The following is a 26,488-nucleotide window of genomic DNA, read 5'->3' as shown; positions in this document are numbered from 1 at the left end:
TCATTTATTTTATGTTGTATTCATAACCCTTTCAATGAGATTGCAGGGTTTTTGAGGTTAGGGGTTATATCTTATCCTTAATTTTTTAAAATTACTCATAACTTATTACAGTCTTAGGTACATGGTACATGTTCAGTAAATGCTGACTTTCTTGACTTTACAGATTGATCCTACTTCCTAGGGGAATTAACATAAGGAAAGTAGATGACTCCATCTAGTCTGAACATGCAGCCCCCAGGATTACCCTCCATTCATCCCTCATACAGTTTACATTTATTCTTTGGATGAACTGTCTTAATCTCACACAGCCTGTATTCATATTCTGATATCCCTTTGTCATTATCTGTGCCTTAGTATAAATATACACCTTATATTAATAGTTACTTAAAAATTTTTTTGGTTGTGCTGGGTCTTCGTTGCTGCGTGAGCTTTTCTCTAGTTGTGGAGAGCAGCGGCTACTCTCTAGTTGCACTGCGCAGGCTTCTCATTGTGATGGTTTCTCTTTTTGCAGAACACAGGCTCTAGGGCACATGGACTTCATTCAGTATTTGTGGGATCTTCCCAGATCAGGAATGGAACCTGTGTCTTCTGCATTGGTAGGCAGATTTTTTACCACTGAGCCACCAGGGAAGTCCCAATAATTAATTTTAACCTTTTTTTTTTGCAATTAAGTAGCCATAAATACAATAGCACCATTCAAATAATAATGATGATTTCTAATAGCCAACTTTGTTGACAACTTATTTGCAATATGTCCATTGTCATGCTAAATACTTAACTATGTGAGGTAGATAGTCCCACATTCACAAATGAAGAAATCAAGGCTTATGGAGGTTAAGTAATATTCCTCAGTCACATAGTCAGCTAGTGGCAGAGCTGGAACTCAAAAGCAGATGGCCCAGAGTATTCTTACTGTGTGGCTAACCTGCAAATAGAATGTTAATTATGATATCTAATTTCCCCCTCTGCCTCCCTTCATTGATCTCTTGTTTGAATCTTTCTGATATTTTCTCTCACTGTGATTTATCTCTGTTATTCTTTTCCTTTGCCAGTGAAAGATAAGTGAGGGTTGGTCCCAGAAGGTAGAGGATGTGGGAGGTAGATGTCTGAGGATTAACTTAGTTAATCCTCCAGAGGGAGAAAGGGGTTCCTTTGGTTGGGTTGGTTTAGATAGTGTGGCAGAAAGGCCTCAACCAGTTTGTCTGTATAGAACTTAACCTAGTAAACACATAAAAGGCACCAAATTTGGGAAATTGAGAAAACAGTAAACAACTAATCAGAAGAAACTAAGTTTGGATCAAAGCGAGATGTATATAGTGTTTGTGGGACTTAAGAAGGGAGTAGGTTAGGGAAGGCTAATTCTAGACAACATTACTATTTCTGGGTGAGACAGAAGTATCATGGCACTAAGGACCCTATATTGAGCTTTTTGCATTGGGCATAGGAGTTGTGTCTTCTCACTTCTCCCTGAAAAAGCTACATTTTTTCAAATGCTCCACTGTTCATTACCTCTTGAACTAGTACTTACAATCCTTCCTGAAGTTCTCCCTTCTATTGTCTGTCTCTTTGTTTCCAGTTTTTTAGAACTAGTGGCTAGGGAAAACACGCACACATGCATACCTCAGCCCTAGCATCCTTAGTGAGGATCTTGGCCTTGGTTACTGTGCTGTGTATGCTCTCATTAGCTTTTTAGGTCCACTCTCTGTCTATTTTTCCCTGTTCTTTCAGCATCACATAGTTTCCCTTGCCCCCTGGTTTCTCATTAGAATAGGCCAGTGGCAGGCATTAGCAGAACTTTGGCAGTGGCATGAGTTCTCTGCCTAAGGCCAAGGCTCCTGCTAAAATTATAGCCCTCTCCCTTGGCTACAACTCTCACCAGCTTTCAATGACAGTCCCTTCAGATTTAAGACTAGTGATTGCAGCCATGAAATTAAAGGACACTTACTCCTTGGAAGGAAAGTTATGACCAACCTAGACAGCATATTAAAAGCAGACACATTACTTTGCCAGGAAAGGTCCGTCTAGTCAAGGCTATGGTTTTTCCAGTGGTCATGTATGGATGTGAGAGTTGGACTGTGAAGAAAGCTGAGCGCTGAAGAATTGATGCTTTTGAACTGTGGTGTTGGAGAAGACTCTTGAGAGTCCCTTGGACTGCAAGGAGATACAACCAGTCCATCCTAAAGGAGAGCAGTCCTGAGTGTTCATTGGAAGGACTGATGTTAAATAAAGCTGAAACTCCAATACTTTGGCCACCTCATGCGAAGAATTGACTCATTGGAAAAGACCCTGATGCTGGGAGGGATTGGGGGCAGGAGGAGACGGGGATGACAGAGGATGAGATGGCTGGATGGTATCACCGACTCGATGGACATGAGTCTGAGTAAACTCCGGGAGTTGGTGATGGACAGGGAGGCCTGGCATGCTGTGATTCATGGGGTCGCAAAGAGTCAGACACGTCTGAGCAACTGAACTGAACTGAAAGGCTTCCTTAGAGAAGGGCGTGGCAACCCAGTCCAGTATTCTTGCCTGGACAATCCCATGGACAGAGGAGCCTGGCAGGGTACAGTCCATAGGGTCAAAAAGAGTTGGACATGACTGAAGCAACTTAGCAGGCACACACACAGTCTTCCTACTGTTCCAAGTCCCTGGGTGCTTCACCAGCCCTGACCCTTCCCATACCTTTGCAGATAATCTCTTCGTTAAATCATGTCCAGTTAGCCCTTTGAGTGTAAGCATCTGCTTCCTGCTGGTGCCTTAATTCAATTCCCTTCTTTTTTTGTCTAGATCTTGCTTATATGTCCTGCTTTGTAATTTCTTTTGAGTCTGTCTCTAATTCTTCTTGTGCTCAGCATCCTGCACCTTAGTCCAGACTTCACCAGCTCAATTTAATAACAGTATTGACACTTGTATTACACTAGTACCTGTGGCAGTTACCTTTCCCCTAAGGTTTTACAAGTCTCTTAACTGGTTTAGTGTCTCCTGGTTCTCAATTCTGCTGCCAGATTGTTATTCATAAACAGTATTTTAATTAGATGCTTTCCTTTCTCAAACATCTTCAATGGCTCCCAAGCCTGTAGAAAAAAATAGTAAACTATTTAACCTGATATTAAATCCTTCCATTATCTTGTGTTTTAAACCTATTCACTGAGAAAGCCCTCTATTCTAGGGTATTTTTTATAATATAATTTTTAGTTTATATTGGGGTACAGCTAATTTACACTGTTGTGCTAGTTCCAAGTGTACAGCAAAGTGGCTCATTTATACACACACACACATATTTTTTTCATTCTTTTTCAGATTCTTTTTCCATGTAGGTTACTTCAGAATATTGAGTACAGCTCCTTGTGCTATACAGTAGGTCCTTGTTGATTATATCTTAGGTTTATTAACCATTCCTCCAATATGCCTTTTGCTTTCTTAACTGTGATGCTTTTTTCATGCTGTCCTCCCTACAGAGGTTCCTGTCTCTCCTCACTTACTTATGTACTGCTTGTCTTTCAGTGCAAGCGCAGACCTGTCTGCCTCTTCTTTCCATCCTTCCTTCTCCAGCTTTGAGCATCACACATGCGGGTGGGCTTCCCAGAGGGCACTGGTGGTAAAGAACGCACCTGCCAATGCAGGAGACGCAGTTCAATCTCTGGGTCAGGGAGATCGCCTGGAAAAGGAATGGCAACCCACTCCAGTGTCCTTACCTGGAGAAGCCCATGGACAGAGGAGCCTAGAGGGCTACGGTCCATGGGGTCGCAAAGACTTGGACATGACTGAAGCGACTTAGCTCGCACGCATGCGTGCAGGTGCAGTGCCAGATGCCCGGCTGCACTGGTGACTCAACACTGACAAGGATCCCAGTTAAAGTCACATGGCACTTCAGGTCTAGTGAGTGAGGCAGATGTTAGTCAGGTGACGGACAAGCAGCAAAATTGCCGCTGGGACAGGTGTGATGAAAGGAATGCATGATGCACTCACAGCTTTTAACAGGTTTGTCTCCTGAGAGTGAGCATGCGAGTCGGCAAGCAGTACGGAGAGTTCCCAGAAGGAACAGCAGGTACAAAGTCAGAAAAAACTGTGTACCTTGATGGTATGTATCGTGTCTTGTTTGCCTCTTGGATGGTACGTTTCTTGTAATAGGAACTCAGTTTTTGCTGACTTTTCTTCAGTCCTATGTCAGATGTGTTTTAACCACACCACTTTGATACCATCCCTTGCCTAGTGCCCATCCTTGGGGAATGTTTCCCACAGAGATCTCACTGTTAAGAATATATTGTTAACGGTGTATCTGGCCCTAATGTATGCTACTTGTTATTTTATCTTTTTTTCTTCACAAGTTGGCAAGTTTCTTCAAATGTTATGGGTCTGTATATTTCATATATCTTATATATCTTTCCTGTATGTGTGCATGCATGAAGTCACTTCAGTTTTGTCTCTTTGTGACCCTATGGACTGTAGCCCATCAGACTCCATTGTTCCTGGCATTCTCCAGACAAGAATACTGGAGTGGGTTGCCATGCCCTCCTCCAGGGGATCTTCCCAACCCCAGGGATCAAATCAGAGTCTCTTATATCCCCTGCATTGGAGGTGGGTTCTTTACTTCTAGTACCAGCTGAGAAGCCCCATGTCCCATGACTCATCCCTAAAACCTAGTGTTTCCTAAATGTTGTAGATAAGTATTTAGTGATGATGGTAAGAGGCCCAGTCTTCTCCCTCTGTCCTTCCTTTTCTGGGGAACAAGAGTCAGTAACCATGGGGATCTGTTTTTTCAATTCAGGACTGGATATTAACAGCCAAGCCTTTTTCAGGCTATTGATAGATAAGCATAGAAGAGAAACCCATTTCTTTGAGAATTGGGGCAAGAAATACCTAATGATTAAATGAATAGGCATATAGAGCCTTGAGGGTATATAAGGAACTACTCCATGGTAGCATGGCAGGGAAGTTGGGTTCATGATCATTGGCTAAAAGGGGCGATGCCTGGGTTCCAAAGCAACTTCACTTGCCTGGATTAAGCTGAGACAGTTTTCAGATTTCTTGGTCTTAACTTTTTTGTAATCCTTTTAAAACTGATTGTAAAAGGTATCTGCTAGAGGATCCTAAAGTTAATGAGGGGAGGTGTGGGAAAGGAGTTGGGGGACTGATGGTAACACTAAAGGAGAAAGACCTGACCATGTCAGCGGCTCTTCCAGCACAGCCCAGCTCCACCCTTCTTTCCCAAAGGAAGGCCGGTGAGTTCAGGCCTTAATAAACAGGATTGGTTTTGATTTCTAAAAGAAGCTGGAGCGAAGAACAGAGATTCAGCCATTTTATTTAGTAATAGTAACTTGTTCTGAACAGACATAAAATAAACCAAAAAAAAACCCACATATTTTTCCTAGGTACGTTTGACCTGGTTTAGTCTTCAATGCAGTGAATGGAAAAACCACCCCTAGATATTTCTGATTTCAATAGAGTTGGCCATGACTGAGCCTGAAGCCCAGGCTAACTTTACAGCAAAGGTAGTGTGTTATGTTATGTTACAAATAATCAAGGTTACCTAGCAAGGGTAAAGGACCAGGGTAGCAGCCTTGGGAGGGGGCAGTGTCCTTAACTTGTAGCAGTGGTATAACTGGCTTCTTTTCTCTGCTCAGGTCTCAGAGAGAAATCCCTGATGGTCTTACTAGCTGAGGTTGGGTTAAGGGGTTAGGCAGGTAATGAGGTGAAGCACAGAGTAGGGATTTCAGAAGCCTCTCCCATCAAAGCTAAAGCACCATGCCCTGCCCCATGCATAGATGCTGGAATTGGGACTCTTCCAGCACAGAAGGCATTCTCTTTGGGCTGCTTGCAGCCACACAGAAAGCTGGGCCTCTGCCTTGAGAATATCTCGGGTCCAGCAGCTCTTTAGTCCTGGAATTTAGATTCCAGGCTTGAGGCTTCCCTTTAGTGCCTCTGACACACGGAAGTGCTCAGCTTCTCAGTTTAATAGCCGTCACCTCCTGGGGCTGGAGCTGCAGGTGCCCCACCCCATGACAGCAGGGAAATGGCGAGGGGAACAGGATTTTTAAGTGCCTCAGGACACCAGGCATGCAAGCACACAGGCTGCATGGCAGACGGCCCCAGATTTCCATGGATGGAGGTCTCCCCTCCTCCTGGTCCTCTCAGCAGCACAGGGTTTACCGGGAGCCTCAGTGGATACCTCTTTATTCTGAAGAGCAACTTCCACCCTTCCCTTTCCCATCATCAAACCTGAAAGCCTTTGTCAGGCTTTGCATGTTGAAATCAGGATCACTGGCTGTAAGTTCTGGGAACCTGGGAAGTCCTACCCACCCACCCCCAAACCAGAGCAAGATATCTGCCCCCATGCTGAGCTCTTTGAATACTTTCTTTCTGTACATTCTGTATATTTGGTCCTATATACATCTATATACATCTCTCTATGTGTGTGTGTGTATGTATATGTGTGTATACATATATATTATCTCTGTTTCTCTTTCTTAGATAAATCTTTCATTTATTTATCATAGCTTAATTCCCCGAGCCTCCACCTACTTCTTGTCTGCTAGCCCAAGTAAGACTCAAGGGTTTCATCGATTTCACTAGGTCCCCCCAGTACCACCCTTTCTCATCTTTGCATCCTGAGTATCCTCCCACATGAGTCATGTTACCCATCCTCTGAAATCTCCTCCCTTAAGATCTGTGCCCACTGCTGTCCTGGCAGTCTAAGTCCATGGTTGGTGTGGTCAGGGATCCCATTGCTCACCAGACATGGCTGCTTCTAAAGCTTGCCTGATAGCCTGAAAGATGATTTCAGCTCAGAGGGCTGAGTCTAGAAAACCACTTAGGGTTGAGGGCAAGGGAGTGTTGTTCTCTGATGGGGCTTATAAGCCAGGTTATATCAAAAGGATGGTTTAAAGTGCAATTTAGAGCAAAGTCAGGGATTGTGCAGGAAAATCACAAAGGGTAACTCAGAAAGTGTTCCATTTTGTTATCCAAGAATCTGAGGAGTCTGGAGGCTTGGAATAGACAGTGAGGGAATGGGGAGACAGCATTTCTCTCAGGAGGGAAGCAACTGTGCAGAAGAAACTAGATGGGGGATAATTTGCAAATAGATAAGAAGATACACACACACAATGCAGTGCTCTTTGCCCTTATACGTTGAAAGAAATCAGGTGAGTCAAACATGGAATAAAGTGTAGAGCCCAGAAGGTGACTGTTTGCCTTCTATTTTCTGTCTCAGATTTTCAAGTTTGTTCTGGTTCTTGTTTGCTTGAGAGCTAGGGAGTAATGGGGGGAGTTTACAGTAAGTGGAGAATGAAGGGTTAGTTGAATTCAAGGAGAGATCAATATAAGAGGATCTTGGGCAGTTGCAGTAAATGACAACCATGGGTCCACTCTCCAAATTTTGTGGGTTTCTCTGTAAGGCTCTGTACACAGATGCAAATGCACATTCTGTATAAGTGTGTAGTGTATAACAATTGTGTGTGTGTGCGTTAGTTGCTGTAGCCTGCCAGGCTCCTCTGTCCATAGGATTCTCCAGGCAGGAATACTGGAGTGGGTTGCCAGTTCCTTCTTGAGATCTTCCTGATCCAGGGATCAAACCTGGGTCTCCCATATTGCAGGCAGATTCTTTATCATCTAGGCCATCAGGGAAACCCATAACAATTGGCTGGTCTACCTTAAATAAATTGCCACTTGATTCATACATTGACTCTATGCAAATCCATCTGGGGTGGGGGAGAGTATTCCTTGGTACCTAAATGAGAACAGGGAGCACTCTTGGGATTTGGAGCTTTAGAGAAAGTTCTGGCATCCATACACCCTTCCTGACCTCATACCACAGTCCCCATCAGGGAACAAGGAATGGCCTGAGTCTGATCTCGTAAAACATGCCTTTTAACTTGCCTGAAACTGGCGTCATGGCAGAGGAGAGAAGAGAGGAGACTGATACTCGTTTTATACTGTCTCGGGAATGGCTGAGGGAGACCATAGTTATTTGATCAGGAGGTGTAATTTCCTCCCCTCCCAGCACTGCCTAACAGAATAGCTGGCACTTTTCAGAAGGCACTGGGAGGGGTCATGGTGAATCGTGTCTGCCAGCCACAGAGTTCTGCCTCTGCTCAGACCTTAGCAGAGCCACGCCGATTCCCATAAGCTGTGTACAGCAGCCTGAAAATCTGAGAATGTTTCCTCCCATTTGGCGGGTTGGTTTAACTCCTGAAACTCTGTGCCCTGTGAATCTAGTTTTAGTCAAGCATCAGTGTTAAGAGAGGAAGGCCCTTGCATTTTCCCTCCCTTCCTTCAGAGCTGGGGTTAAGGGGAGAGTGGGCTGGGCAGGAAAGAATCAGGGAAGCCAGGGACAGTGTAATCAGGAACATTATTTCCAGACCTTTCTATGAGGCCTGGGCATTGGACTTTTTCCAGGGGAATGAATTGGGGCGGGTCATCACTTTATGGGAAACAGGTCTGCCTGGAGGATAGGTTCCAGGCTTTAAACAGCAGCTCTGCGTTAATCACCCCACAGTGAAGAATTCAGTATTCAGGTTGGGTTCAGGTGTGGAGGTTGTGTCTTTATGCTTTATAGTCCCTGGGAGTAGAGGGCATCTGTATAGGAACTGGGTATCCAAAGAGAGGGTCCAGTTTAGAAACTAGAAAGAAGAGAACCGTGGGAACCAAGGTCCTAGGTTAGAGTCAGGAGTTGCCAACAGAAAGTAAACTACACCATGAAAAACCCTGGCTTCTCTCCACAGGTTTTGGTAGAGAAAAATTATTCTGGGGACCTATATTTCTGAGGGCACATACCCCATCAGAGAGAGTCTTGCCTTAGATAACATGGTAAGTGGGAAGATAGAGAGGGCGGGGGCTCCAGCCTCAAAGTACCAGACATTGGTGGTAGTGGGAGGTGGGGGGGAGTCAATTCATCCAGCTGCACGGCCCTCCTAATGTGAGTCTCCAAGCATGGCTGAGGCCTTCTAAGCCACTTCAGCCTAATCTTCCCTCTCCTTCCCCCATCCTGGCTTAAGGGAGTTGTGCATCTTGGGGCCAAAGTGGGGTGAGGTGAAGGGAGGAAAAACGTGGACTCCAGGTGGCCTCTGGGATAAAGAGGAAGTAGAGAAGGATGCTTCTGGGGCTCCCCAGTAAGCCTGGGTAACAAACATCCCTCACCCAGGAGCCACAAGAAGAAGAGAAACCAGAGGGATGGGGAGGTGGGACTCCAAGCCATCAGACATTGCTGATGCGCACGCTGACGGCACTGCCCTCCTTCTCAGCCTGCTCCCTTAACGACTCCTCCAACTTGAGCTTTTCAGGGTCTCCATAGCGTACAGTGCTGTCACGGAGGCCGCTTGGAGAGGCTACTTTCACCACTTGGTCAAAAAGGCTGAAGTCTGCTATGTATTTGCCGCTGGCGGACAGCGAGATGGCGGGTATGAACTCATAGCCCCAGAGGATCTCCTCCGGCAGGTAGGAGGTGCGCACCTGGCAGGTGGCACTGGTGGACTCCACTGTCCCGCTCAGGATCAGCACCAGCTCGAAGTCGCCCTCACCACTGCGGAGGGGCAGGTCTTTCAAGGGACTGGTCTCATCCACCACGTGGTAGAAAGTAAGGGGGAGGATGAGGAAGGGGCTGTCAGAGGCTGTATCCACCTGGAAAGTCACATTGACCTGGTTGAGGCGGATGTTCTCACCCTCCTTGGTCTGGTGGGTCTGAAGCAGTTTGCCTGTCACCTGGCAGCCAATGAGGAGGCTCTTACGCATGTTGGCCACTCGGATCATAAGGCAGGGCTTCCCATTGTGGGCGGCTACGACTGCATGCTGGCTGAAACGGATGGTCTCCGCCCGCTTCTTGGGCCGGGCAATCTTTGCCAGGAAGGTACCTGTGATGAAGATTTCCAGGATGGTGGTGAGCACCAGCTGGGCAATAAGAAGCACAATGGCCAGTGGGCACTCCTCACTGATGTAGCGGAAGCCATAGCCAATGGTGGTCTGGGACTCGAGGGAGAAGAGGAAGGCCCCGGTGAGCGTGTGCACCTGTACCACGCAGGGGGTGTGGTTGGCCGGGGGGCCCAGCTCCAGCAGGTCCCCATGGGCCACGGCTACCAGATACCACACGACACCAAAGAGGAACCAGGTGCCTGCGAAGGTAGCAGAGAAGAGCAGAAGCTTGTAGCGCCACTGCATGTCAATGAAGGTGGTCCACAGGTCCTTGAGGTAGAGGAAGCGCTTGTCCGCGATGTGCTCCATCCTCACGTTGCTGCGACCATCTTTTGTGAGGACTCTCCTCCTCCGGATCCCTGGGCCCATCAGGGGCCGACTTTCCGTCTGAGTGGTCTGGCTGTAATACACCTTGGCAACCGAAGCCATCTGCAGAGAGCAAGGCAGCATAATGAGAGTTACGGCAGAAGTCCAGCCGACTCCCAGCCACCCCCTTCCCAATGGGAAGGAAGAAGAAGTATTCATTTCAGTGCCACTGATCTGTTCTCTTATTAGCAAATGTTTACTGAGCACTTGCAACATGCCAGACCCTATAGTGCAAGGTGCTGGAAGGTCAAAAATGAATCTGACAGCAACCTTGCTCTCCAAGAATTCACAGCCTAGTAAGAAAGATACTTGTTCAGCAAAGCAAACAATTGCAATATAGTCTGATATTTTTAATTCTTAGGAGAGGCAGAGAAGAAAAAGCAGTAAGTTCCCAGTTCCTTGAAGGTGGGAGTGGGACTAAAGAGGGCTCTACTGGTCTCCTTTTACCACAAAACTGGTTCTGTGAAGATCCCTAATTCTGAAATAGGATCCCTCTCTACCATCTTGAATGACACAAGCAAGAAAGACTATCCTATTGTTATCCTTCCAGGTCAGTCCCCCTGAACACACACATGCCCTTAGTTTCTCCATTCTCTCCCCATCCTCCACGTCAGTGCTCACTGGTGATACTAAAATACTCTTCTGGCTGAGAAGATAGCAGAAACTACCAGTTCTTCCACCCCTGAAGATGTTCTCTAAGCACCCAGCCCATTTCACTATTTATTATTATTGTCGTTATCATTATCATCATCATCTTTTTGCATTATCTAGGTTTGGGTCTGCAGTGGTGTCAGAAAGAGCATAGACAAAAAAAAAAAAAAAGAGCATAGACAGAACTGAGCAAAAGTAAACAAGCGATGGGGTAGGAAAAACATCAAACTGAAGCCTCCTGGCAGCACTGGGCCATTTTCCCAAGGACTGGAGAAATGCCAGATTGCAGGTGGCAAAACTGTCTTGACTGAGTGAAGTAGGAGAGTTGGGAGTGTATATTAGCTTGTAACTATGTGTGCTCAAGTTCAGATTCAGGAATGCTGTTTCTCCTGATAGTAGAAAGTGGGACAGGGCTCTGAAATAGGAGACAACTCATTTAACACAAGGTGCTTGGCACCTCTGCCCAAGGAATAACTTGTACTTTTCCAGCAGAGAAAGAATTATAATAAATTGAGTCCTTGGACTTGAGATCTGCCAGCCAGACCTTCTGGGAAGGAGCAGCTGATCTCTGGGGAGCTTGTTTCTTCTTGGAGAACACAGAGAGGCTCATCACATTCTCCATTCTCAGAAGTCTGTCCCATTGCTTTTTAGCCTTCTGCACACTGCCCCTTGGCCTTATTTCCATGGCCTTATTGCTGGAAAACTCTAAATTATCTAGGCCCATTCATATATTCACCCAGCCAGTCAGTTCAGTTGCTCGTTGTGTCCGACTCTGCGAACCCATGAACTACAGCACACCAGGCTTCCCCGTCCATTGCCAACTCCCGGAGATTGCTCAAACTCGAGTTTGAGGCAGTGATGCCACCCAACCACTTCTTCCTCTGTTGTCCCCTTGTCTTCCTACTTTTCAGTCTTTCCCAGCATCAGAGTCTTTTCCAAGGAGTCAGTTCTTTGCATCAGGTGGCCAAAGTATTGGAGCTTCACCCAAGTAGACACAAAGTTGGAACCAATAGACAAGAATCCAAGAATATTCAGAGACAACCAGCAGTGCATTTTATACTGCCCACCTGGAACTCATCCACGTGGGACTCCTCAGCCAGACATGGCTGTTTTGGAGAAGGAGACCCTGTAATTCTGAAGTTTGAAAAATTCTTATTTAGGGCCCAGGTAAAGCCCCATTCAGTACTCAGTAGTAGTAATATTAATAAAAGAATCAGTCACCACAAAACTTGCATCTCTGTACCATTCACAGTTTACATGTTAGCATGCTTCTCATTTGACCCTCAAACTCTTGAAAGAAGTGAAACTTCTATAGAAGATTTTAAAGAACAGGGGAATCTAATACAGGTTCTAGAGAACAGAAGGAGTGCTAGAAAGTTGTGGATGAGTGAGCATGATTTTAATTTTCAAAAAAAGTTTAAGTGCATTTCACAAACTACAAAGAGGGAGACCATAGACAAGACTCTAGAATGGAACATTAAGATAGTGAATACTTGGGCAGGATTGGGGAAAGGCACTTACCAGTAGGACCCACCATGGGGTTACTCAGAACAAGTCAAATGACACTAACCTAATTTTCTTCTTTGACAAGGTTACTAATTTGGCACATCAGAGAAATGCAATAGAGAAAGTGCTTCTAAGCAAGATTTTTTTTTTTTTTTACAAGATCTCTCGTTATGTCCTTGGGGATAGAGACAAATGAACAAAATGCTTCTCTAATTGGGTGACTTAAAAATAAAAAATCAGTGTTACTGGTGAGTGGATCATGAGAGCCTGAAATAAGCTTTCTAATGATGTACCAGAGAGCTTTATCTTTGGTCTTGCCCTTAGTCAATGTTCTTAACACTAATTTTGTTCAAAAATATAGAACACATGGCATCGATTATGCACAGAGCTGGGACAGATCGAAAAGAAGCCAGAGGAGTGGGCCAAATATAACAAAAAGGATAAACATCGGATTACATATTTGGGTCCAAAAATTACCTGAGCAAGTTCTGCAATTGGAAAGATGTGATTTCATAAGCAGAACCATGAAAATAAATGTACCCATTTTAGCAGAAAGTAATCCAATGTGAGTTACTTATGTGTTTTGGTTGCCAAAACAGTGTGATTGTGAGTTCCTTGAGTTGAACTAAAGTATCTAGAATAAGGATTCAGTTGAGTCTGCTCTGTTCATCTCACATCTGCAGTATTGAGTCTCAAGGAACAATCAGGATATGAGGGTCTTCAGAACCAAATCACATGAGAAGTGGTTGAAGGTAATGGAGACATTTACTTGGGAGAAGAGGCAATCTGAGGGATATGAAGGCTATGTGAGAATATTTAGTTTGAATGCGCTGCCATGTGAACATAAGTTTGAATTTGAGCTCCAAGGGGAACAACCGGGACCACTGAGTTTAAACCATCAAGAAAAAGATAAACTGCCAAGAAAAAGATTCCAGATTGATATGAAGAACATTGTAACAAGTGTAGAAAGAGCATCTCAAAAGGTAGAGAGTACCCTGTTGCTGGAAGTGTTCGACACCAGGCAGGATGAGAACTTTACAGAGATTCCATAGAGGAGGTTAGAGCTTCGGATGGGAGGTTCAAAGAGTGTCTTTAAGTTTCTGACTACATTCATAAAAGATCAAGACGCCTGCCTCCTCCCTGTCTCTATCCCCTCCCTTTATACCATGACATCCAGGGATCCTGCACAGAAGCCCTTGGCTTGTGCTGAGGAGAGACCCTGTATAATCTGGGGAAACGGAAGCTCTTGGGGCTCAAGGAAGGTCTTGCTTATTGTTCCCAACGTAATAGTCTATGATTATGTATCATTTGGGGGCTTCCCTTGTGGCTCAGTTGGTAAAGAATCCGCCTGCAATGCAGGAGGCCTGGGTTCGATCCCTGGGTTGGGAAGACCCCCTGGAGAAGGGAAAGGCTACCCACTCCAGTATTCTGGCCCCATGGCCTGGAGCCATGGGGTTGCAAAGAGTCAGACACGACTGAGCAACTTTCACTTCACTTCATATATCATTTTACAGTTTATGAGATGTGTAATTTGACCCCCACACCATGAGGTAAGTAGGAAACGCATCATTAGAAACTAAGGTTCAGAGACATTTGCTCCAAGTGGATTTGGAGCCAGAACCCAAGTCTTCTGGCTCCAGAACTTTTAAATTGCAGCAGCTGCTTCCATCTATCCCACGTTCATGCTCACCGTCTCATGTCCTCAGCAGGTGCCTCTGTAGTTTCCTGTATGGAGGAGCACAGCTGAGACAGAGAACGGGGCCCAGAGCTCCCAGAGGCCAGTGCTAAGACTGCAGAGTCTTGGGCAGTGGAGGTTTTGGCTACTGGCTAGTTGTGACTGCCGCCTCCAACTGTGGGCCTGCTGTTGCCAGCCTTTGTGTCTGTCTCCTCCAGCTGTTACATGCTGCTCCCAGCTACTGCGCTACCTCCCACAGCCAGGCAGCTTTGTTCTCCACAGTAGTGAGAGTCAGAAGCGTATAAACAAATCTGCTACACTCCACCCCCAGGACCGGCTGGGCCCCTGAGAAGGGGGCAGCATAGAGTTCTGGAAACAATTTGTTGCTGCCCCACATGAAACATACATTACTGTCTCCTCTAGAGGGTGCTGTTTCCCCCAGAACAGTCCCAGCCAGATATCAGGGACAGTAGCTGAAGAATTCTGAAAACAAAAGCAGGCTCTCAGCTGTCAGACACAATCACCTTCTTTCTACTCCAAAAATTAAGCTAATGAGTCCCTAAAACAAAGGCCAGTCACACCTACAGTGATGTCCGGCGCGTTCCCTCAGCAAACACCTCTCCCTCCTGGTCCACACCTACAGATGGATCTCAGCTTTATTTCTTTATCTAAGAGCTCATGAGTCATTCATTCTCTAGAATAGATTTATCAGAGTCTTTCTTGAGTACAGGACTGCTCTGCAGTACGCACGCTCCTCCTGTGATTAAAACTGACTCCTGGCTCCCCATTGCTCTGAGCACAACATTCAAGGCTCTTCGTGATTTGGTCCCTGCCTCCTCCTTGGCTTTGGTCTGGCCACTTTTCTGCTCATACCCTAGACTCCAGCTCCATAAAGCCCCTCACATCTACCTTTACCTTTGGATCTGCTTTTGCTCTGGCCCACTCCTTGCCCACCAGGATGATGACCTTCAGCTTATCTTTCAAAACTCACTCAAGTGTTAGTTGCCCCCTTGGAAGCCTGCCTGACTGTTGAAAAAACAGTTCATCTCCACCTCCCCGCCTCCAGCAAGAGTTGACTAACATAGTTTGTACACATTTCCTATTTTCAAACATCATGGTGTTTTGCAACGGTTTGTTTACAATTGTTTGCCATCTGTGAGTTCTGAATTTAAGGCCACAGACTGCACATCACCTGTTTCACTAGTACTGACTGCTGTTTGTTAAGTAAGTCTGAGTAAAAGGATGACTAGAACCCTGATTTGGACAAACGGAGGCCTGGGTCAGGGCTGCAGCCGTGGTCTCCCTCATAGGGACCCAAGTTTACATGTGCGTAGATGTTTACAAATTCTTTTTGCAAAAGGTGGGATAGAGCAAGCCCCAGGCACAGGTCCCAGCTCCCTCTGGATCTGCGGTTACCTTTTCAAGAGGATGAAGGAGGAGAACAAGCCTGTACACAGCTGTGGGCATTGGGGAGGACTGTGCCAAACTGCGTGACCAGAAAGGATACTTCAGCCCCCTCCCTGAGGGAGTGGAGGAGGGGCAGGTTAGAACTGCGTTCCTGTCAGGCTAGGGGTGGGGTGGGCAGGGAAGCAGCCCTGAGCAAAGAGCTTCGTCTGTCCTCTCTGTGGCAAGAGCAACCTGGATGAAGCAGCTTTGGGATACGAATCCTAAATGCATCCATTTCCACGTGTGAATGAATTCTCTTTCTTCTACTTCTGCCCCGCTTTGGTTTCCTAAATAGTTAAAACAGTGCCAGGACTTCCCTGGTGGTCCAGTGGTTAAGACTTCATGCTCCAGCAAAGGAAACCCTCAGAATGGGAGAAAATAATTGCAGATGAAACAACTGATAAAGGATTAATCTCCAAAATATACGAGCAGCTCATGTAGCTCAATACCAGGAAGACAAACAACCCAATCAAAAAAATGGGTGGAAGACCTAAACAGACATGTCTCCAAAGTAGACATACAGATGGCCAACAAACACATGAAAAGATGCTCAACATCACTCATTGTTAGAGAAATGCAAATAAAAAACTGCAATAAGGTATCACCTCATACCAATCAGAATGGCCATTACTAAAAAATCTACAAACAAATGCTGGAGAGGATGAGGAGAAAAGGAAACCCTCTTGCATGGTTGGTGGGAATGTAAATTGATACAGCCGCTATGGAGAACAACATGAAGATTCCTTAAAATAAACGAGGAATAGAACTACCATATGACCCAGCAATCCCTCTTCTGGCCATACAGCCTGTGAAAATCGTAGCTGAAAGGGGCACGTGTATCCCAATGTTCATCGCAGCACTTATTTACAATAGCTAGGACAGAGAAGCAGCCTAGATGTCCATTGACAGATGAGTGGATACAGAAATTGTGGCACATATATACAACAGAATGTTACTCAGCTTTTTAAAAAGTACGCATTTTGGAGAAGAAGTGGCGACCCACTCCAATATTCTTGCCTGGAGAATCCCATGGATGGAGGAACCTGGTGGGCTACAGTCCATGGGGTCGCAAAGAGTCGGATAGGACTGAGCGACTTCACTTTCACTTTCACTTTCAACCCTCAGCTGAGAAGACTTTCAGCTCTTGTGTTTGCTATTGATTGTTTTCTTGAATTCTTAAAGACCTGTGACCATATTTTTTTTTTAAGTTGCCTGTTTTCTAATTGCATCACTTTACACACTGTTGTCTAATAATATGTGGTATTTAGAATGCCTTCTTAATTATTTTGGGCAGCCATTGCCTGTATTTTCTTAGCACCTCCTTGGTTTTCTTACATGAACTCATCTGACAGGGAAATGCAGCTTTTTTGTTCGCCCTCTCTGCATACTGGACCACCTGAGTCAGTGTTCTAACTCATCCCTGATGGTCTCTGAGCTACTGTTCTACCAGACTCGGCAGTTATGTGCTTCAGGAATTTTTCAGTAGAATTGGTCCTATTAGGAGACTCTTGGTGTCACCTTTGTTATCTTAAAAGCTGGTCCCTTCGCTGAGGCTCTTAATTTTTTGAAAACTTGATGCAATTTCAGCTGAAAAAAATTGGCAAGGCTATTTTAAAAATTGAGGGAAGCCATTTAAGAAGTTGAAAAGTAATCACAAACAACATTGGGTAGTTGTGACTTTCAGTTCTGTATCAGTTGAATTTTTGTGCTCTTTTCCCTGTGTATGTGGTGGTTCTATTTTTCTCCAATAAAACTTTTTATTTAAAAAAAAAAAAAGTACGCATTTGAGTCAGTCGTAATAGGTGGATGAACCTATAGTCTATTGTACAGACTGAAGTAAGTCAGAAAGACGAATACTGTATATTAAGCATATATATAGAATCTATAAAGATGGTACTGATAAACCTATTTTCAGGGCACCAGTGGAGATGCAGACATAGGGAACAGACTTGTGGACACGGTGTGGGAGGGAGAGGATGAGCTGAATTGATAGAGTAGCATGGAAACATATACATCACCATATCTAAACTAGATACCCAGTGGGAATTCGCTGTGTAACAAAGGGAGCTCAACCCAGTGCTCCCTGACAACCAAGAAGGCTGGCAGGAAGCTCCAGGAGGAAGAGGACATATGTACACCTGTGGCTGGCTCATGTTGATTTATGGCAGAAACCAGCGCAATATTGGAAAGCAAATACCTTGCAATAAAAATTTTTTTTTTAAAAAGACTCCGTACTCCCAGTGTAAGTGGCACAGGTTTGATCCCTGGTCAGGGAATTAAGATCCTGCATGCATGGCGCAGCCAAAAAACTTTTTTTAACAGTGCCATAACCTCCAAGATAACTGCATTGAAAATGTTTCATAACATCTCAAAGTCTGGTCCTTTCTCATCCCAATATTCATCAGGTGCCACATGCTGTGGATTTGTTACTTGTGTCTCTTCCCCCTCATCTCATTGCCTGAGTTCAGGTCCTTAACACCTTTTGTCTGAATCATCAGCCTCCTCCTCATCTCCTGTCTCTATTCTTTCTGTCCCCAAATCCTCCCTCCACTGCTGCTGGCTCACACTTCCGAAGCTGCGCCTCTGATCACGCCTCAGCGCACATGCACCCACGACTTCACACAGCACTTGTACCCTCATGGCATTCCTAGGAGGTGTTCAGGTTACAATCCTTGCTTTATGAATGAGGAAACTGAAGCTACGGGAGATGACGGGACTGCTAAATTGAGGTCTTTGGCCTCCCAAACCTCTCTGCTTCCAAACCCCATTTGTCATTGTACTATAACTATCTCAGATCCTCCTCAGCTCTATCCCTTCTACTCTTGGTTTAGGTTTGACAGATGATGTGTCCCCTAGGTATCAAATAGAGGCCAAACTCAGTCTGGAGCATTCGCAGAGTCTGCTTTTGTACCTTCTTTCCAGCGTTATTTCCTGCCTCTTCTGTCCTTGGTAAACTTCAGACAAACCAGCAGTCCGCTGCTCCCTGCTGTACACCCCCAGGCTTTCCTGCCTTCAAGGGATTGTTCACGCTCTTGTCACTTCCTGGACTCCCTTTCTCCTTGTCTTTATATAGCCGAGATATCTTTCAGAGCCCATTTCAAATGACTGCTCTTCCATGAGGACTTCTCTGACCCCCAGAGCCTTAAGTAAAGCCTCTGAAGAAAAAAAAAAAAAAAAAAAAAATATATATATATATATATGTGTGTGTGTGTATATTTATATTCCATCTATATCTTCTACTGCAATCTACTTGGTATAACATGTGTCTTCTACTACAAAGAAGCTTATTGAAATGAGGATTCAGGTATAACATATCTCGATTAGCCTGACGTATGATTAACACAATGTATGACGCACAGTAGGTACTCAAGAAGTAGTTTATGAGTGAATAAATGAGTAGGAGGGTTCTCCCAAGTCACTCCAGCCACAGCGGCCAATGTAAGCATACTGAGAATCATCCCCCACGAGGACTCGGACATATGGAAGCTCTCTGCCTGGGTACAACAGATGGAACTTCACGCTGGTTCAGGGTCTCGCTCCCTCTGGGGCCTTCTCACTCCCCATTCTTGTTTGTATCTTCTTTTGATTTTTCTTATGATGATTTTTCTCTTTCCTGTATCCACTGAAACGCCAATAACTAACTATTAGCACTATTAGATATGCAAACAAACCACACACCCTCATCTGTAATGATGCACCCACTGCGTGGGAGTATGTATGCAGTCTCAGGTGTGTGTTCATGCATTTATACAATGAACGTTTACTAGGTGCGGATTCTAAACGGGACACTCAAATTATGGAGGTAAGTTGGATATAGATTCTAGCCTTGAGGACCTTACAATCAAATAAGGGAGATGACCACAAAGCAGGCAAGATGTGGTAAGCACCACAAGGCGGGGGAGGATCCGAGACGTCCTGGGGGACTCTGCAAAGGGAAGGTGACAGCTTAGCTCAAGGCGACGGAGCTGGAAAGACAACAAGGCACTGGGCTAATTTGTTGGGGATATTTTAATGTTATATAATTTCTATTATCCTCATTTTTTACCAGGAAACATAATCAGTAAGTAACAAGCAAGAGTTGAGATTTTTCCTCCACACCTGACTGTTTCACCCAGGGGAGAGTATGTTATAGATAAAGGTGGCACTGGGACTGAGCCTGAAGGCAAGATCTGGACCCTTAGAGATTGGAGTTTGGGGGTGGGGGTCAAAGAGAAGGCCCCTCAGGGAAGGGAGCAGTAGGAACAATAGGTATAGCATTGAGGAGATCCAGGGCCAGCGGGGAGAGGAGCCAGTCATTTTGGTTGAAGTGTTGACAGCACATGAGACTTGAGGGGACAAGTGGGAAAACAGCGATGGGCTCTGATCCCATAACTCTCCTGCCATGTGGTCAGCTTCATGGATTTAAAGGTTGGGCTGTCAGAATGCGGGGCAAGAGCCACACTGCATGGGTATCGAGCCCCGCGCCTCCCACAGGGGTCAGATGCAGGGACCTGGTCCCCTCCCTGTGGTGCACGCCCACTCACAGAGCCCCCCGGGGAGTCTTCTCTTCTGACCACGGAGTACTTCCTCTTCCTGACGGCTGCTTCAGGGAAACAGGAGAGAGAATGAGGGCAACTATCCTTTCCTGAATGCCTAGTTTAGACCAGCACGTCACATTTCATCTTTGCAGCAACTCTGGGGAACAGAGTTTTGTTTTGTTTCTTTTTTTTTTTTTTAAGGTGTTTTTTTTTTTTTCTTTTGAATGTGGACCATTTTTAAAGTCTTTATTGAATTTCTTACAATATTGCTTCTGTTTTATGTCTTGGTTTTTTGGCCACAAGGCATGTGGAATCTAAACTCCCCAACCAGGGATCAAACACACACCTCCTGTGTTGGAAGGCGAAATCGTAACCACTGGACTGCCCAGGATGTCCCGGGCAGAATTTCCATTCTTCAGTTACTTATGGAACTGGGGTTCAAGGAGCCCAGGTGACCCAATATATAAGTAGCAGAGCTGAGACTAGTATCTAGTTCTGGCTGCATTACAAAGTTCTCTCCACTATAGCTTCAGGCTAACATTACAGTGAACTTGCCTTTGCTGAGCAAATTTCACGCTCAACACCCAGAGAAGACGGACACCTGGAGCAGGATGGGGGCTCGCGGGAGCCAGCCAGGGGTGAAGAAAGCACAGCCGTCACCCAGGGTGCGTCCGAGGGTCGGTGGTCATGCTCTTTGTTGTGTGACTGCTCCGTCCTCGTGTTCCTTCTAGGTTTGCACGACAGGTCTTTATCCTCCGCATTCCTCCCCTTGTACCCTGCTCCCAACTCTCTTCTCATCTCTTCTATCATCTGCACTGCCCTGCTCATATTTCACACTGGCTGTTTTACCAAGATGTGTCTCCCCTGGTCTGTCCTCCTTTTCACCTTCCTCTTTGTCTTTTCATTCCCCCTACATCTATCTGGCCCATCCATTCTTCTCCTCCAAGTTTCTTCTGCCTCCTGTCTTGCATCCTGGACATGTGATTTTGGAAGATGGTGATATGGAGGAATATTCTGTGTGTGTGTGTGTGTGTGAGTCACTCAGTTGTGTCCCACTCTTTGCGACCCCATGGACTGTAGCCCACCAGGTTCCTCTGTCCATGGGATTCTCCAGGCAAGAATACTGGAGTGGTTAGCCATTCCCTTCTCCAGGGGATCTTCCCAACCCAGGGATCAAACCCAGGTCTCCTGCATTGCAGGTGGATTCTTTACTGTCTGAGCCACCGGGGAAGCCCGAGGGAATACTATGCTATCCATCAAATCACAGCTCGACCTCCAAAATCTGCGTCACACTGTATCCCCACCCATATCCCAAAGCCAAGGTGCCCATGTTAGTAGAGGCATTCTGAGCCCCACAACCTCCCAGCCGCCCTATTTCTTCCCTCCAGAAATGGCTTCTTGATGCAGGGATTTGGAAATGGGGTCAGAGAGGGAGGCAGTTTCTAGGAAGATAGGAAGAGTTCCCACTATCCGATTATTTTAGGTTTGAAGGTACAGGAATACCTGAACCATTCACAGTGGGGTACAGATAATGAATGGGGGGCTAGAAACAGGAAGTCATAGTGCCAGCTCACTCTGTCCCAACAACTGCCCATCATGCTCAGGCGCTATGCGCTGGGAGAGCCCTATGCACAAACAGTGGGGTTGTGAGCATGATCGGCCTCAGAGCTGGAGGCTGGGCAGGTCTCCAAGCCCATACACATCTTAGACAGCTGAGTTAGGTGTGTGTCTGAGCCTAGCATCCTGGAGACGGAGCAAGGGTATCAGGAACTCATAGGTAGGCAGTGGGCTGGACTGGGAACAAGAGCTTTCGGTACCTGCCTCAACTCTGCCTCTAACTAACAGTGATCTTGGGTAGGTATTTAAACTTCTTTGGCCATTATTTCCTTAATTGTGGGGAAAAGGGCATCAGATTAGCTCCATACTTCTCAAACTAGGGTGCCAGGAGGTGCTCAAAGCCACCGGATTAAATTTAACATACCTTCCTAAGATATCAATTTCACTCAAGGATTCTGAGGGGAAATCTTATTTTACTATTAAACATAGTTAATATTACACAGTTAAGTGTTAGTCGCTCAGTCATGTCCAACTCTTTGCGACCCATGGACTGTAGCCTGCCAGCCTCCTCTGTCCATGGGATTCTCCAGGCAAGAATACTGGAGAAGGTCCCTTCTCCAGGGGATTTTCCCAACCCAGGGATTGAACCCAGGTCTCCTGCATCGCAGGCAAATTCTTTACTGTCTGAGCCACCAGGGAAGCCCCAATATTCAACAAACAATGTAAAACGGAGTAGAGAGAAACTTTTATATAATTTAAAAGACAAATCAGATTTCAAGGATATCCACGGTGTGGGAGCTTATGACCCACCCCTATATCTTCTGGGATAAAATTCCTTCTGCCTTTTAGTACCTGTTGCTGGGTCAATTTGGGATGCACTGTGCCTGAGAGTTATCAAGGTCATGTCCTGCTTTAAAAGTCCAGGTCCAGCCTGAGCCCCTCCCGGTACAGATGGGTCCTATCCCTCCCACGGGCCTTGGTGGAGACAGGAGACTACCGCTTAGCCTCCTCTCACCAACCATATTATCTCTGTTTTGGATACCAGCTCCAACTTGAATAGCGACCTTGGAGGCCTCCAGGAGGAGATCAGCTGCACAGTGGGGACTGAAAAGAGGCATTTCTAGGCTTCCAAGTGTTCTCAATGTGAGCGAGGGGAAGAGAGGAGAAAGGAGACGGTGTCAAGGAAGGCCTGGAAGAAAAGCACTCAGGATTATGTAAGCCCTCAAGGTTGGGAGAAGAATGGAGTTGGGTTTGGGGTTCTTTTGAAAGTTGATGTCTTTGTTCATTAATCTTCCTCCTGTCCTGCCCCAAAGAAAATAAACAAATAGAAACCGAGCCAGACGCACACAAATCTTGAGGTGGGAAAAAAAAGGGCCGTGTGTGTGTCCGGGGCCTGCCTTGACAGCTGAGTCACTGCAGGCTCTGCCTCCCACCCTCCTGTCTCCTTCCCCTTCCCTCCCATCCTCTAGCCTTGGCCTGACACAAGGCCCTGGCCCAAGGAAGAATAGGCTTTTCTTCCCTTGTGTCAACGTTTGGAAAGTTCTCATAGTCTGATCAAAAGAAAGGATAAAAGCCTTCAAAGCATTTCCTGGGAGCCTGTGACCTCCATCTGGCCCTTCTGACCCTCCATGTGCTTTCCGGTCAAAAGAGGGAGGAACACAGAGATGGAGCCATGTCAGATGTTCTCCTCTGTCCAGACGCCACCCCAGCCAGTGTGGGCTGATTAGGACCACAGCCCCTTCCTCCGCCCCATTCCCTGGCAGTGACTTCTGTCCCATAGGAGAAGGGAAGAGTGTTCCTGCAAAGAACTACCGGGGCGGGGGGAGGGGGGATGGCTCCTCGGGGACCTCCTTCCCCAGCTGGAGAGGGAGATGACTTCCTGGCACGTGCAGCCGGTGACGACTGCCTCTTTGATGCACCTGCCTCCCCTTGCCCCCGGCGTGTGCTCCCTCTGTGAGTCACCACCCGGCCATAGCGTCTGCCCCTACCCATTGTGTGGGGCCGCAGGGCGGCACATCCTGGCCTGTGTGAGGAGCTTGGCACCACGCGGAGTTCAGCTGAGGACAAAGGATGCACCAGTGCCTCCTCAGCCCCAGCTCCAGCCATCCCGGGAGCCTCCCGGCCTGGCCCCGTCTGGGCCCTCACCTCAGAAGAGCGTCTCAGAGATATTAACCCACCCCTCCTCATCTCGAGTGAAGCACCAGAAAAATCAGGCGCTAAGACACAGCTGAGGCGCTCAGAAGCAATGGCATTAATACAAATAGCATCTGTTGTCATTGTTATTTCATTGTCATCGGTAAGACCTGAGGCACCGAAAAGGTCCCCAAGGACACTGGGGGAGGTTTCAGAGGAGCCGGGCTGGCGATGACCAAGGGGTTGGTTCATGTGTCAGCCTGCCCTGACTCTTTAATCAGTCACCACCTGGCCTGGGTTCCTGAGCTTCCCCATAGAACCCAACTGATCCTCAATGATACTAGTTGAGAGGATCACCCTAGTTTGGAAGTTAGAAGTATTCTTCCAGACAGAGGCCCCCTGGGAGAGTTCACCCCCATGCCCAGCTGCACTTAGCATAGAGGGTGCTGGTAAGACTACAGATGGCTGGAGGGGAGCAGAAGAGATGAGAGGGCTCCGCGAATTCAAGCTTCACCAGGTTACCTGCCCCCGACAGCCCGCCGCGGTCTGTGCTGAAGCGCACCTTCCCACCACCAGGGGGCAGGGCACCCCAGCCCCAGGAGACTGCCTGTGCCCAGGGCAGCTGGGCTGCTCCTGCTCCGGCCACCCTACCTCCACCCCAGCTCACTCCTTTTACGATTAGCTTAAACCATACGAAATTACCCATTTTTTAAAATGTCAGCAATCTCAAGTGGGCCAACCTATTAATATTTAATAACAATAAAAACAAGAGCACCAGTCTCCTTCACACTACCAGGCTCTGCGTTCTGCAAAGCATGTTAGAAGCAATTTCACTTGATCCTCACAGTAAGCTGGGTGGCAGCTAGAGCTCCAGGAAGCTGTCTCCAAGGTCACAGCTGAATTTCCAGTCATCAAACCCAAGGGCGTTTTCTCAGCCCTTGACCCCAGCAGTCTCTGCATCATGTGAGACTGATGACCAGCCTGTCCGTTCCGGACACTCTCTCCTTTGACTCTCCTTTGACTCTCAACTGCGATGTGATGGAGATCCACTGATCTGGAGACCTTGATTAGCTCTTAGTAGCTCTGCCATGTCTAGGCTTTGGGATTTGGGGAAAATCACTTAAACTGTTTGAGTTTCCTTCTCCTTTATCTGCAAAAAAAAAAGGGTCTAATGATACCAACCTCACCAGGGCATTGGGAGAGTTAGATAAGCACACAGGTGTACCTAGCGCACTGGATGGGTCAGTACAGACTGTGGAGGGTCTCACCATCACTCTCTGAGGTGGTCCTCCAGGCTCTCTCCTCCCTCTCTCTTTTCTTCTTCTTCTTTTTTTAATTTTTTTTGGCCGCACAGTACGGCTTGTGGCATCTTAGTTCCCTGACCAGGGATTGAACCAGCATACCCTGCATTAGAAGCGCAGAGTCTTAACCACTGGACCACCAGGGAAATCCCATCTCCCTATCTCTTTACATCTGGCCCATCTCTCTTGCTGTGGCCTCTTGCTGACCCTGACTTACTGATGTTTCTCAGGGATCCTCCTTGGTTCTCATCTCTAACCACTCTGCTCCCATTTCCTCGGCTGTTTCAGCCACTCCCTCGGATCTCCCCTCACCTCTGCCCCCTAGGTCCAACCCTTACAGGCTCCCTCTAACTGGAGGTAACAGTTTTACCAGGTCTCTTCTGTGCTTCCCCTCTTGTTCGCAGAATCACCACCCATTCAGTGCCCAAGTTGCAAACTTAGAGTCACCCTCTGTTTCTCTCCTGCCCGCCCCCCACCCCCAGCGGCTCACTAGGTCTTATCAATTCTGCCTTTGTGGGCTTCTCTCCATCTCCTCTGAGGCTGCCCAAGTTCTCTTTCACCTGAAACACTGCAATGACCTTCTGTCTCCCCACCCCCAGCCTCGCCTCCCTCACCCCCACCATCTCAGCCGCAGCAGCGCCTTTTGACAACAGTTACATCCCATCACTCTGGCTTTCCATCCTCAAGGAGTTCCACAGCTTCTGCAATAAAACCCAAACGTCTAGACATAGCATTCTGAATCCTTCCCCATCTGATGCCACCCTGATTTTCACAGCCTCTCCCTCTGGTTCTTTTACCCTTTGGACCTCATATTCTAGCCATACAGAACTGCCATTGGCTCTTCAAATGCAGCCTGCACCCCACTTGCACAGCCCCCAATCTTTTATCAAGCAGGCCCCTCCACCAAGAATGCCCTCTAGATGCCCTCTACATTCCTGGGACGTTTTACCACATCATCTGTTTAGTACTCCCCTGTCCTTGAGAGATGGTGAGCTCTTTGAAGGCAGAGGCTATATCTTAGTTCTCTTTTAAGCAGGTGCCTTTGACCTTCACCTAACTGATTAGTATGGGGAAAGGACTTAGACATGAAACTATGGTCTGACTCCTGGCTGGGGATGCCAACCATACTGCAGGTGGGCCGTCACTTACTCCACCCCCCGCCCTTCAAAGATATCACCAGTTCATCACAGTCCATTTTTTTTCTCACTGAGCCTCAGAATCTTTCTCAACATGGTGATACAGAGAGCCATTTTCCAATGCAGTTAGCCTTACAAATGAAACCTGTTTGTTATCTTGGCAGGTCTGAGTCACAGCCAGAGGTCCCTATCTACTCTTCTTTCCCACTATTTGCCATCCTGGTCTGTGCCATTTACCAGGCATGGGAACTCCAATCAATCTCCTCATCTCTCTAGGGCTCCATTTCCGCACCTAAGGAG

General features: G+C 46.7%; 2 protein-coding genes across 3 annotated transcripts in view; one reads left to right on the top strand and one right to left on the bottom strand.

The window, feature by feature from the left end:
* Positions 1–26,488, top strand: part of KCNJ9 (potassium inwardly rectifying channel subfamily J member 9) — a 59,399-nt gene that overhangs the window by 1,147 nt on the left and 31,764 nt on the right. The window contains exon 2 of the mRNA XM_043876448.1: positions 22,664–22,832. The gene's annotated coding sequence lies outside the window, so the exon portion shown is untranslated. The remainder of the gene's footprint in view (positions 1–22,663; positions 22,833–26,488) is intronic.
* The window catches only part of KCNJ10 (potassium inwardly rectifying channel subfamily J member 10), a 34,879-nt gene continuing 13,675 nt past the window's right edge, over positions 5,285–26,488 (bottom strand). Inside the window, exon 2 of one of the 2 annotated variants that reach the window (XM_043876452.1) lies at positions 5,285–10,329. In XM_043876452.1, the coding sequence (XP_043732387.1) occupies positions 9,190–10,329 (1,140 nt within the window). In that variant the 3' untranslated portion in view covers positions 5,285–9,189. The remainder of the gene's footprint in view (positions 10,330–26,488) is intronic. The other variant, XM_043876453.1, reaches the window with a different exon arrangement.

This window comes from Cervus elaphus, chromosome 20 (assembly GCF_910594005.1).
Source record: "Cervus elaphus chromosome 20, mCerEla1.1, whole genome shotgun sequence".
In the NCBI taxonomy this organism is placed as follows: domain Eukaryota; kingdom Metazoa; phylum Chordata; class Mammalia; order Artiodactyla; family Cervidae; genus Cervus; species Cervus elaphus.
This window is presented reverse-complemented; position numbering and strand designations above follow the sequence as displayed.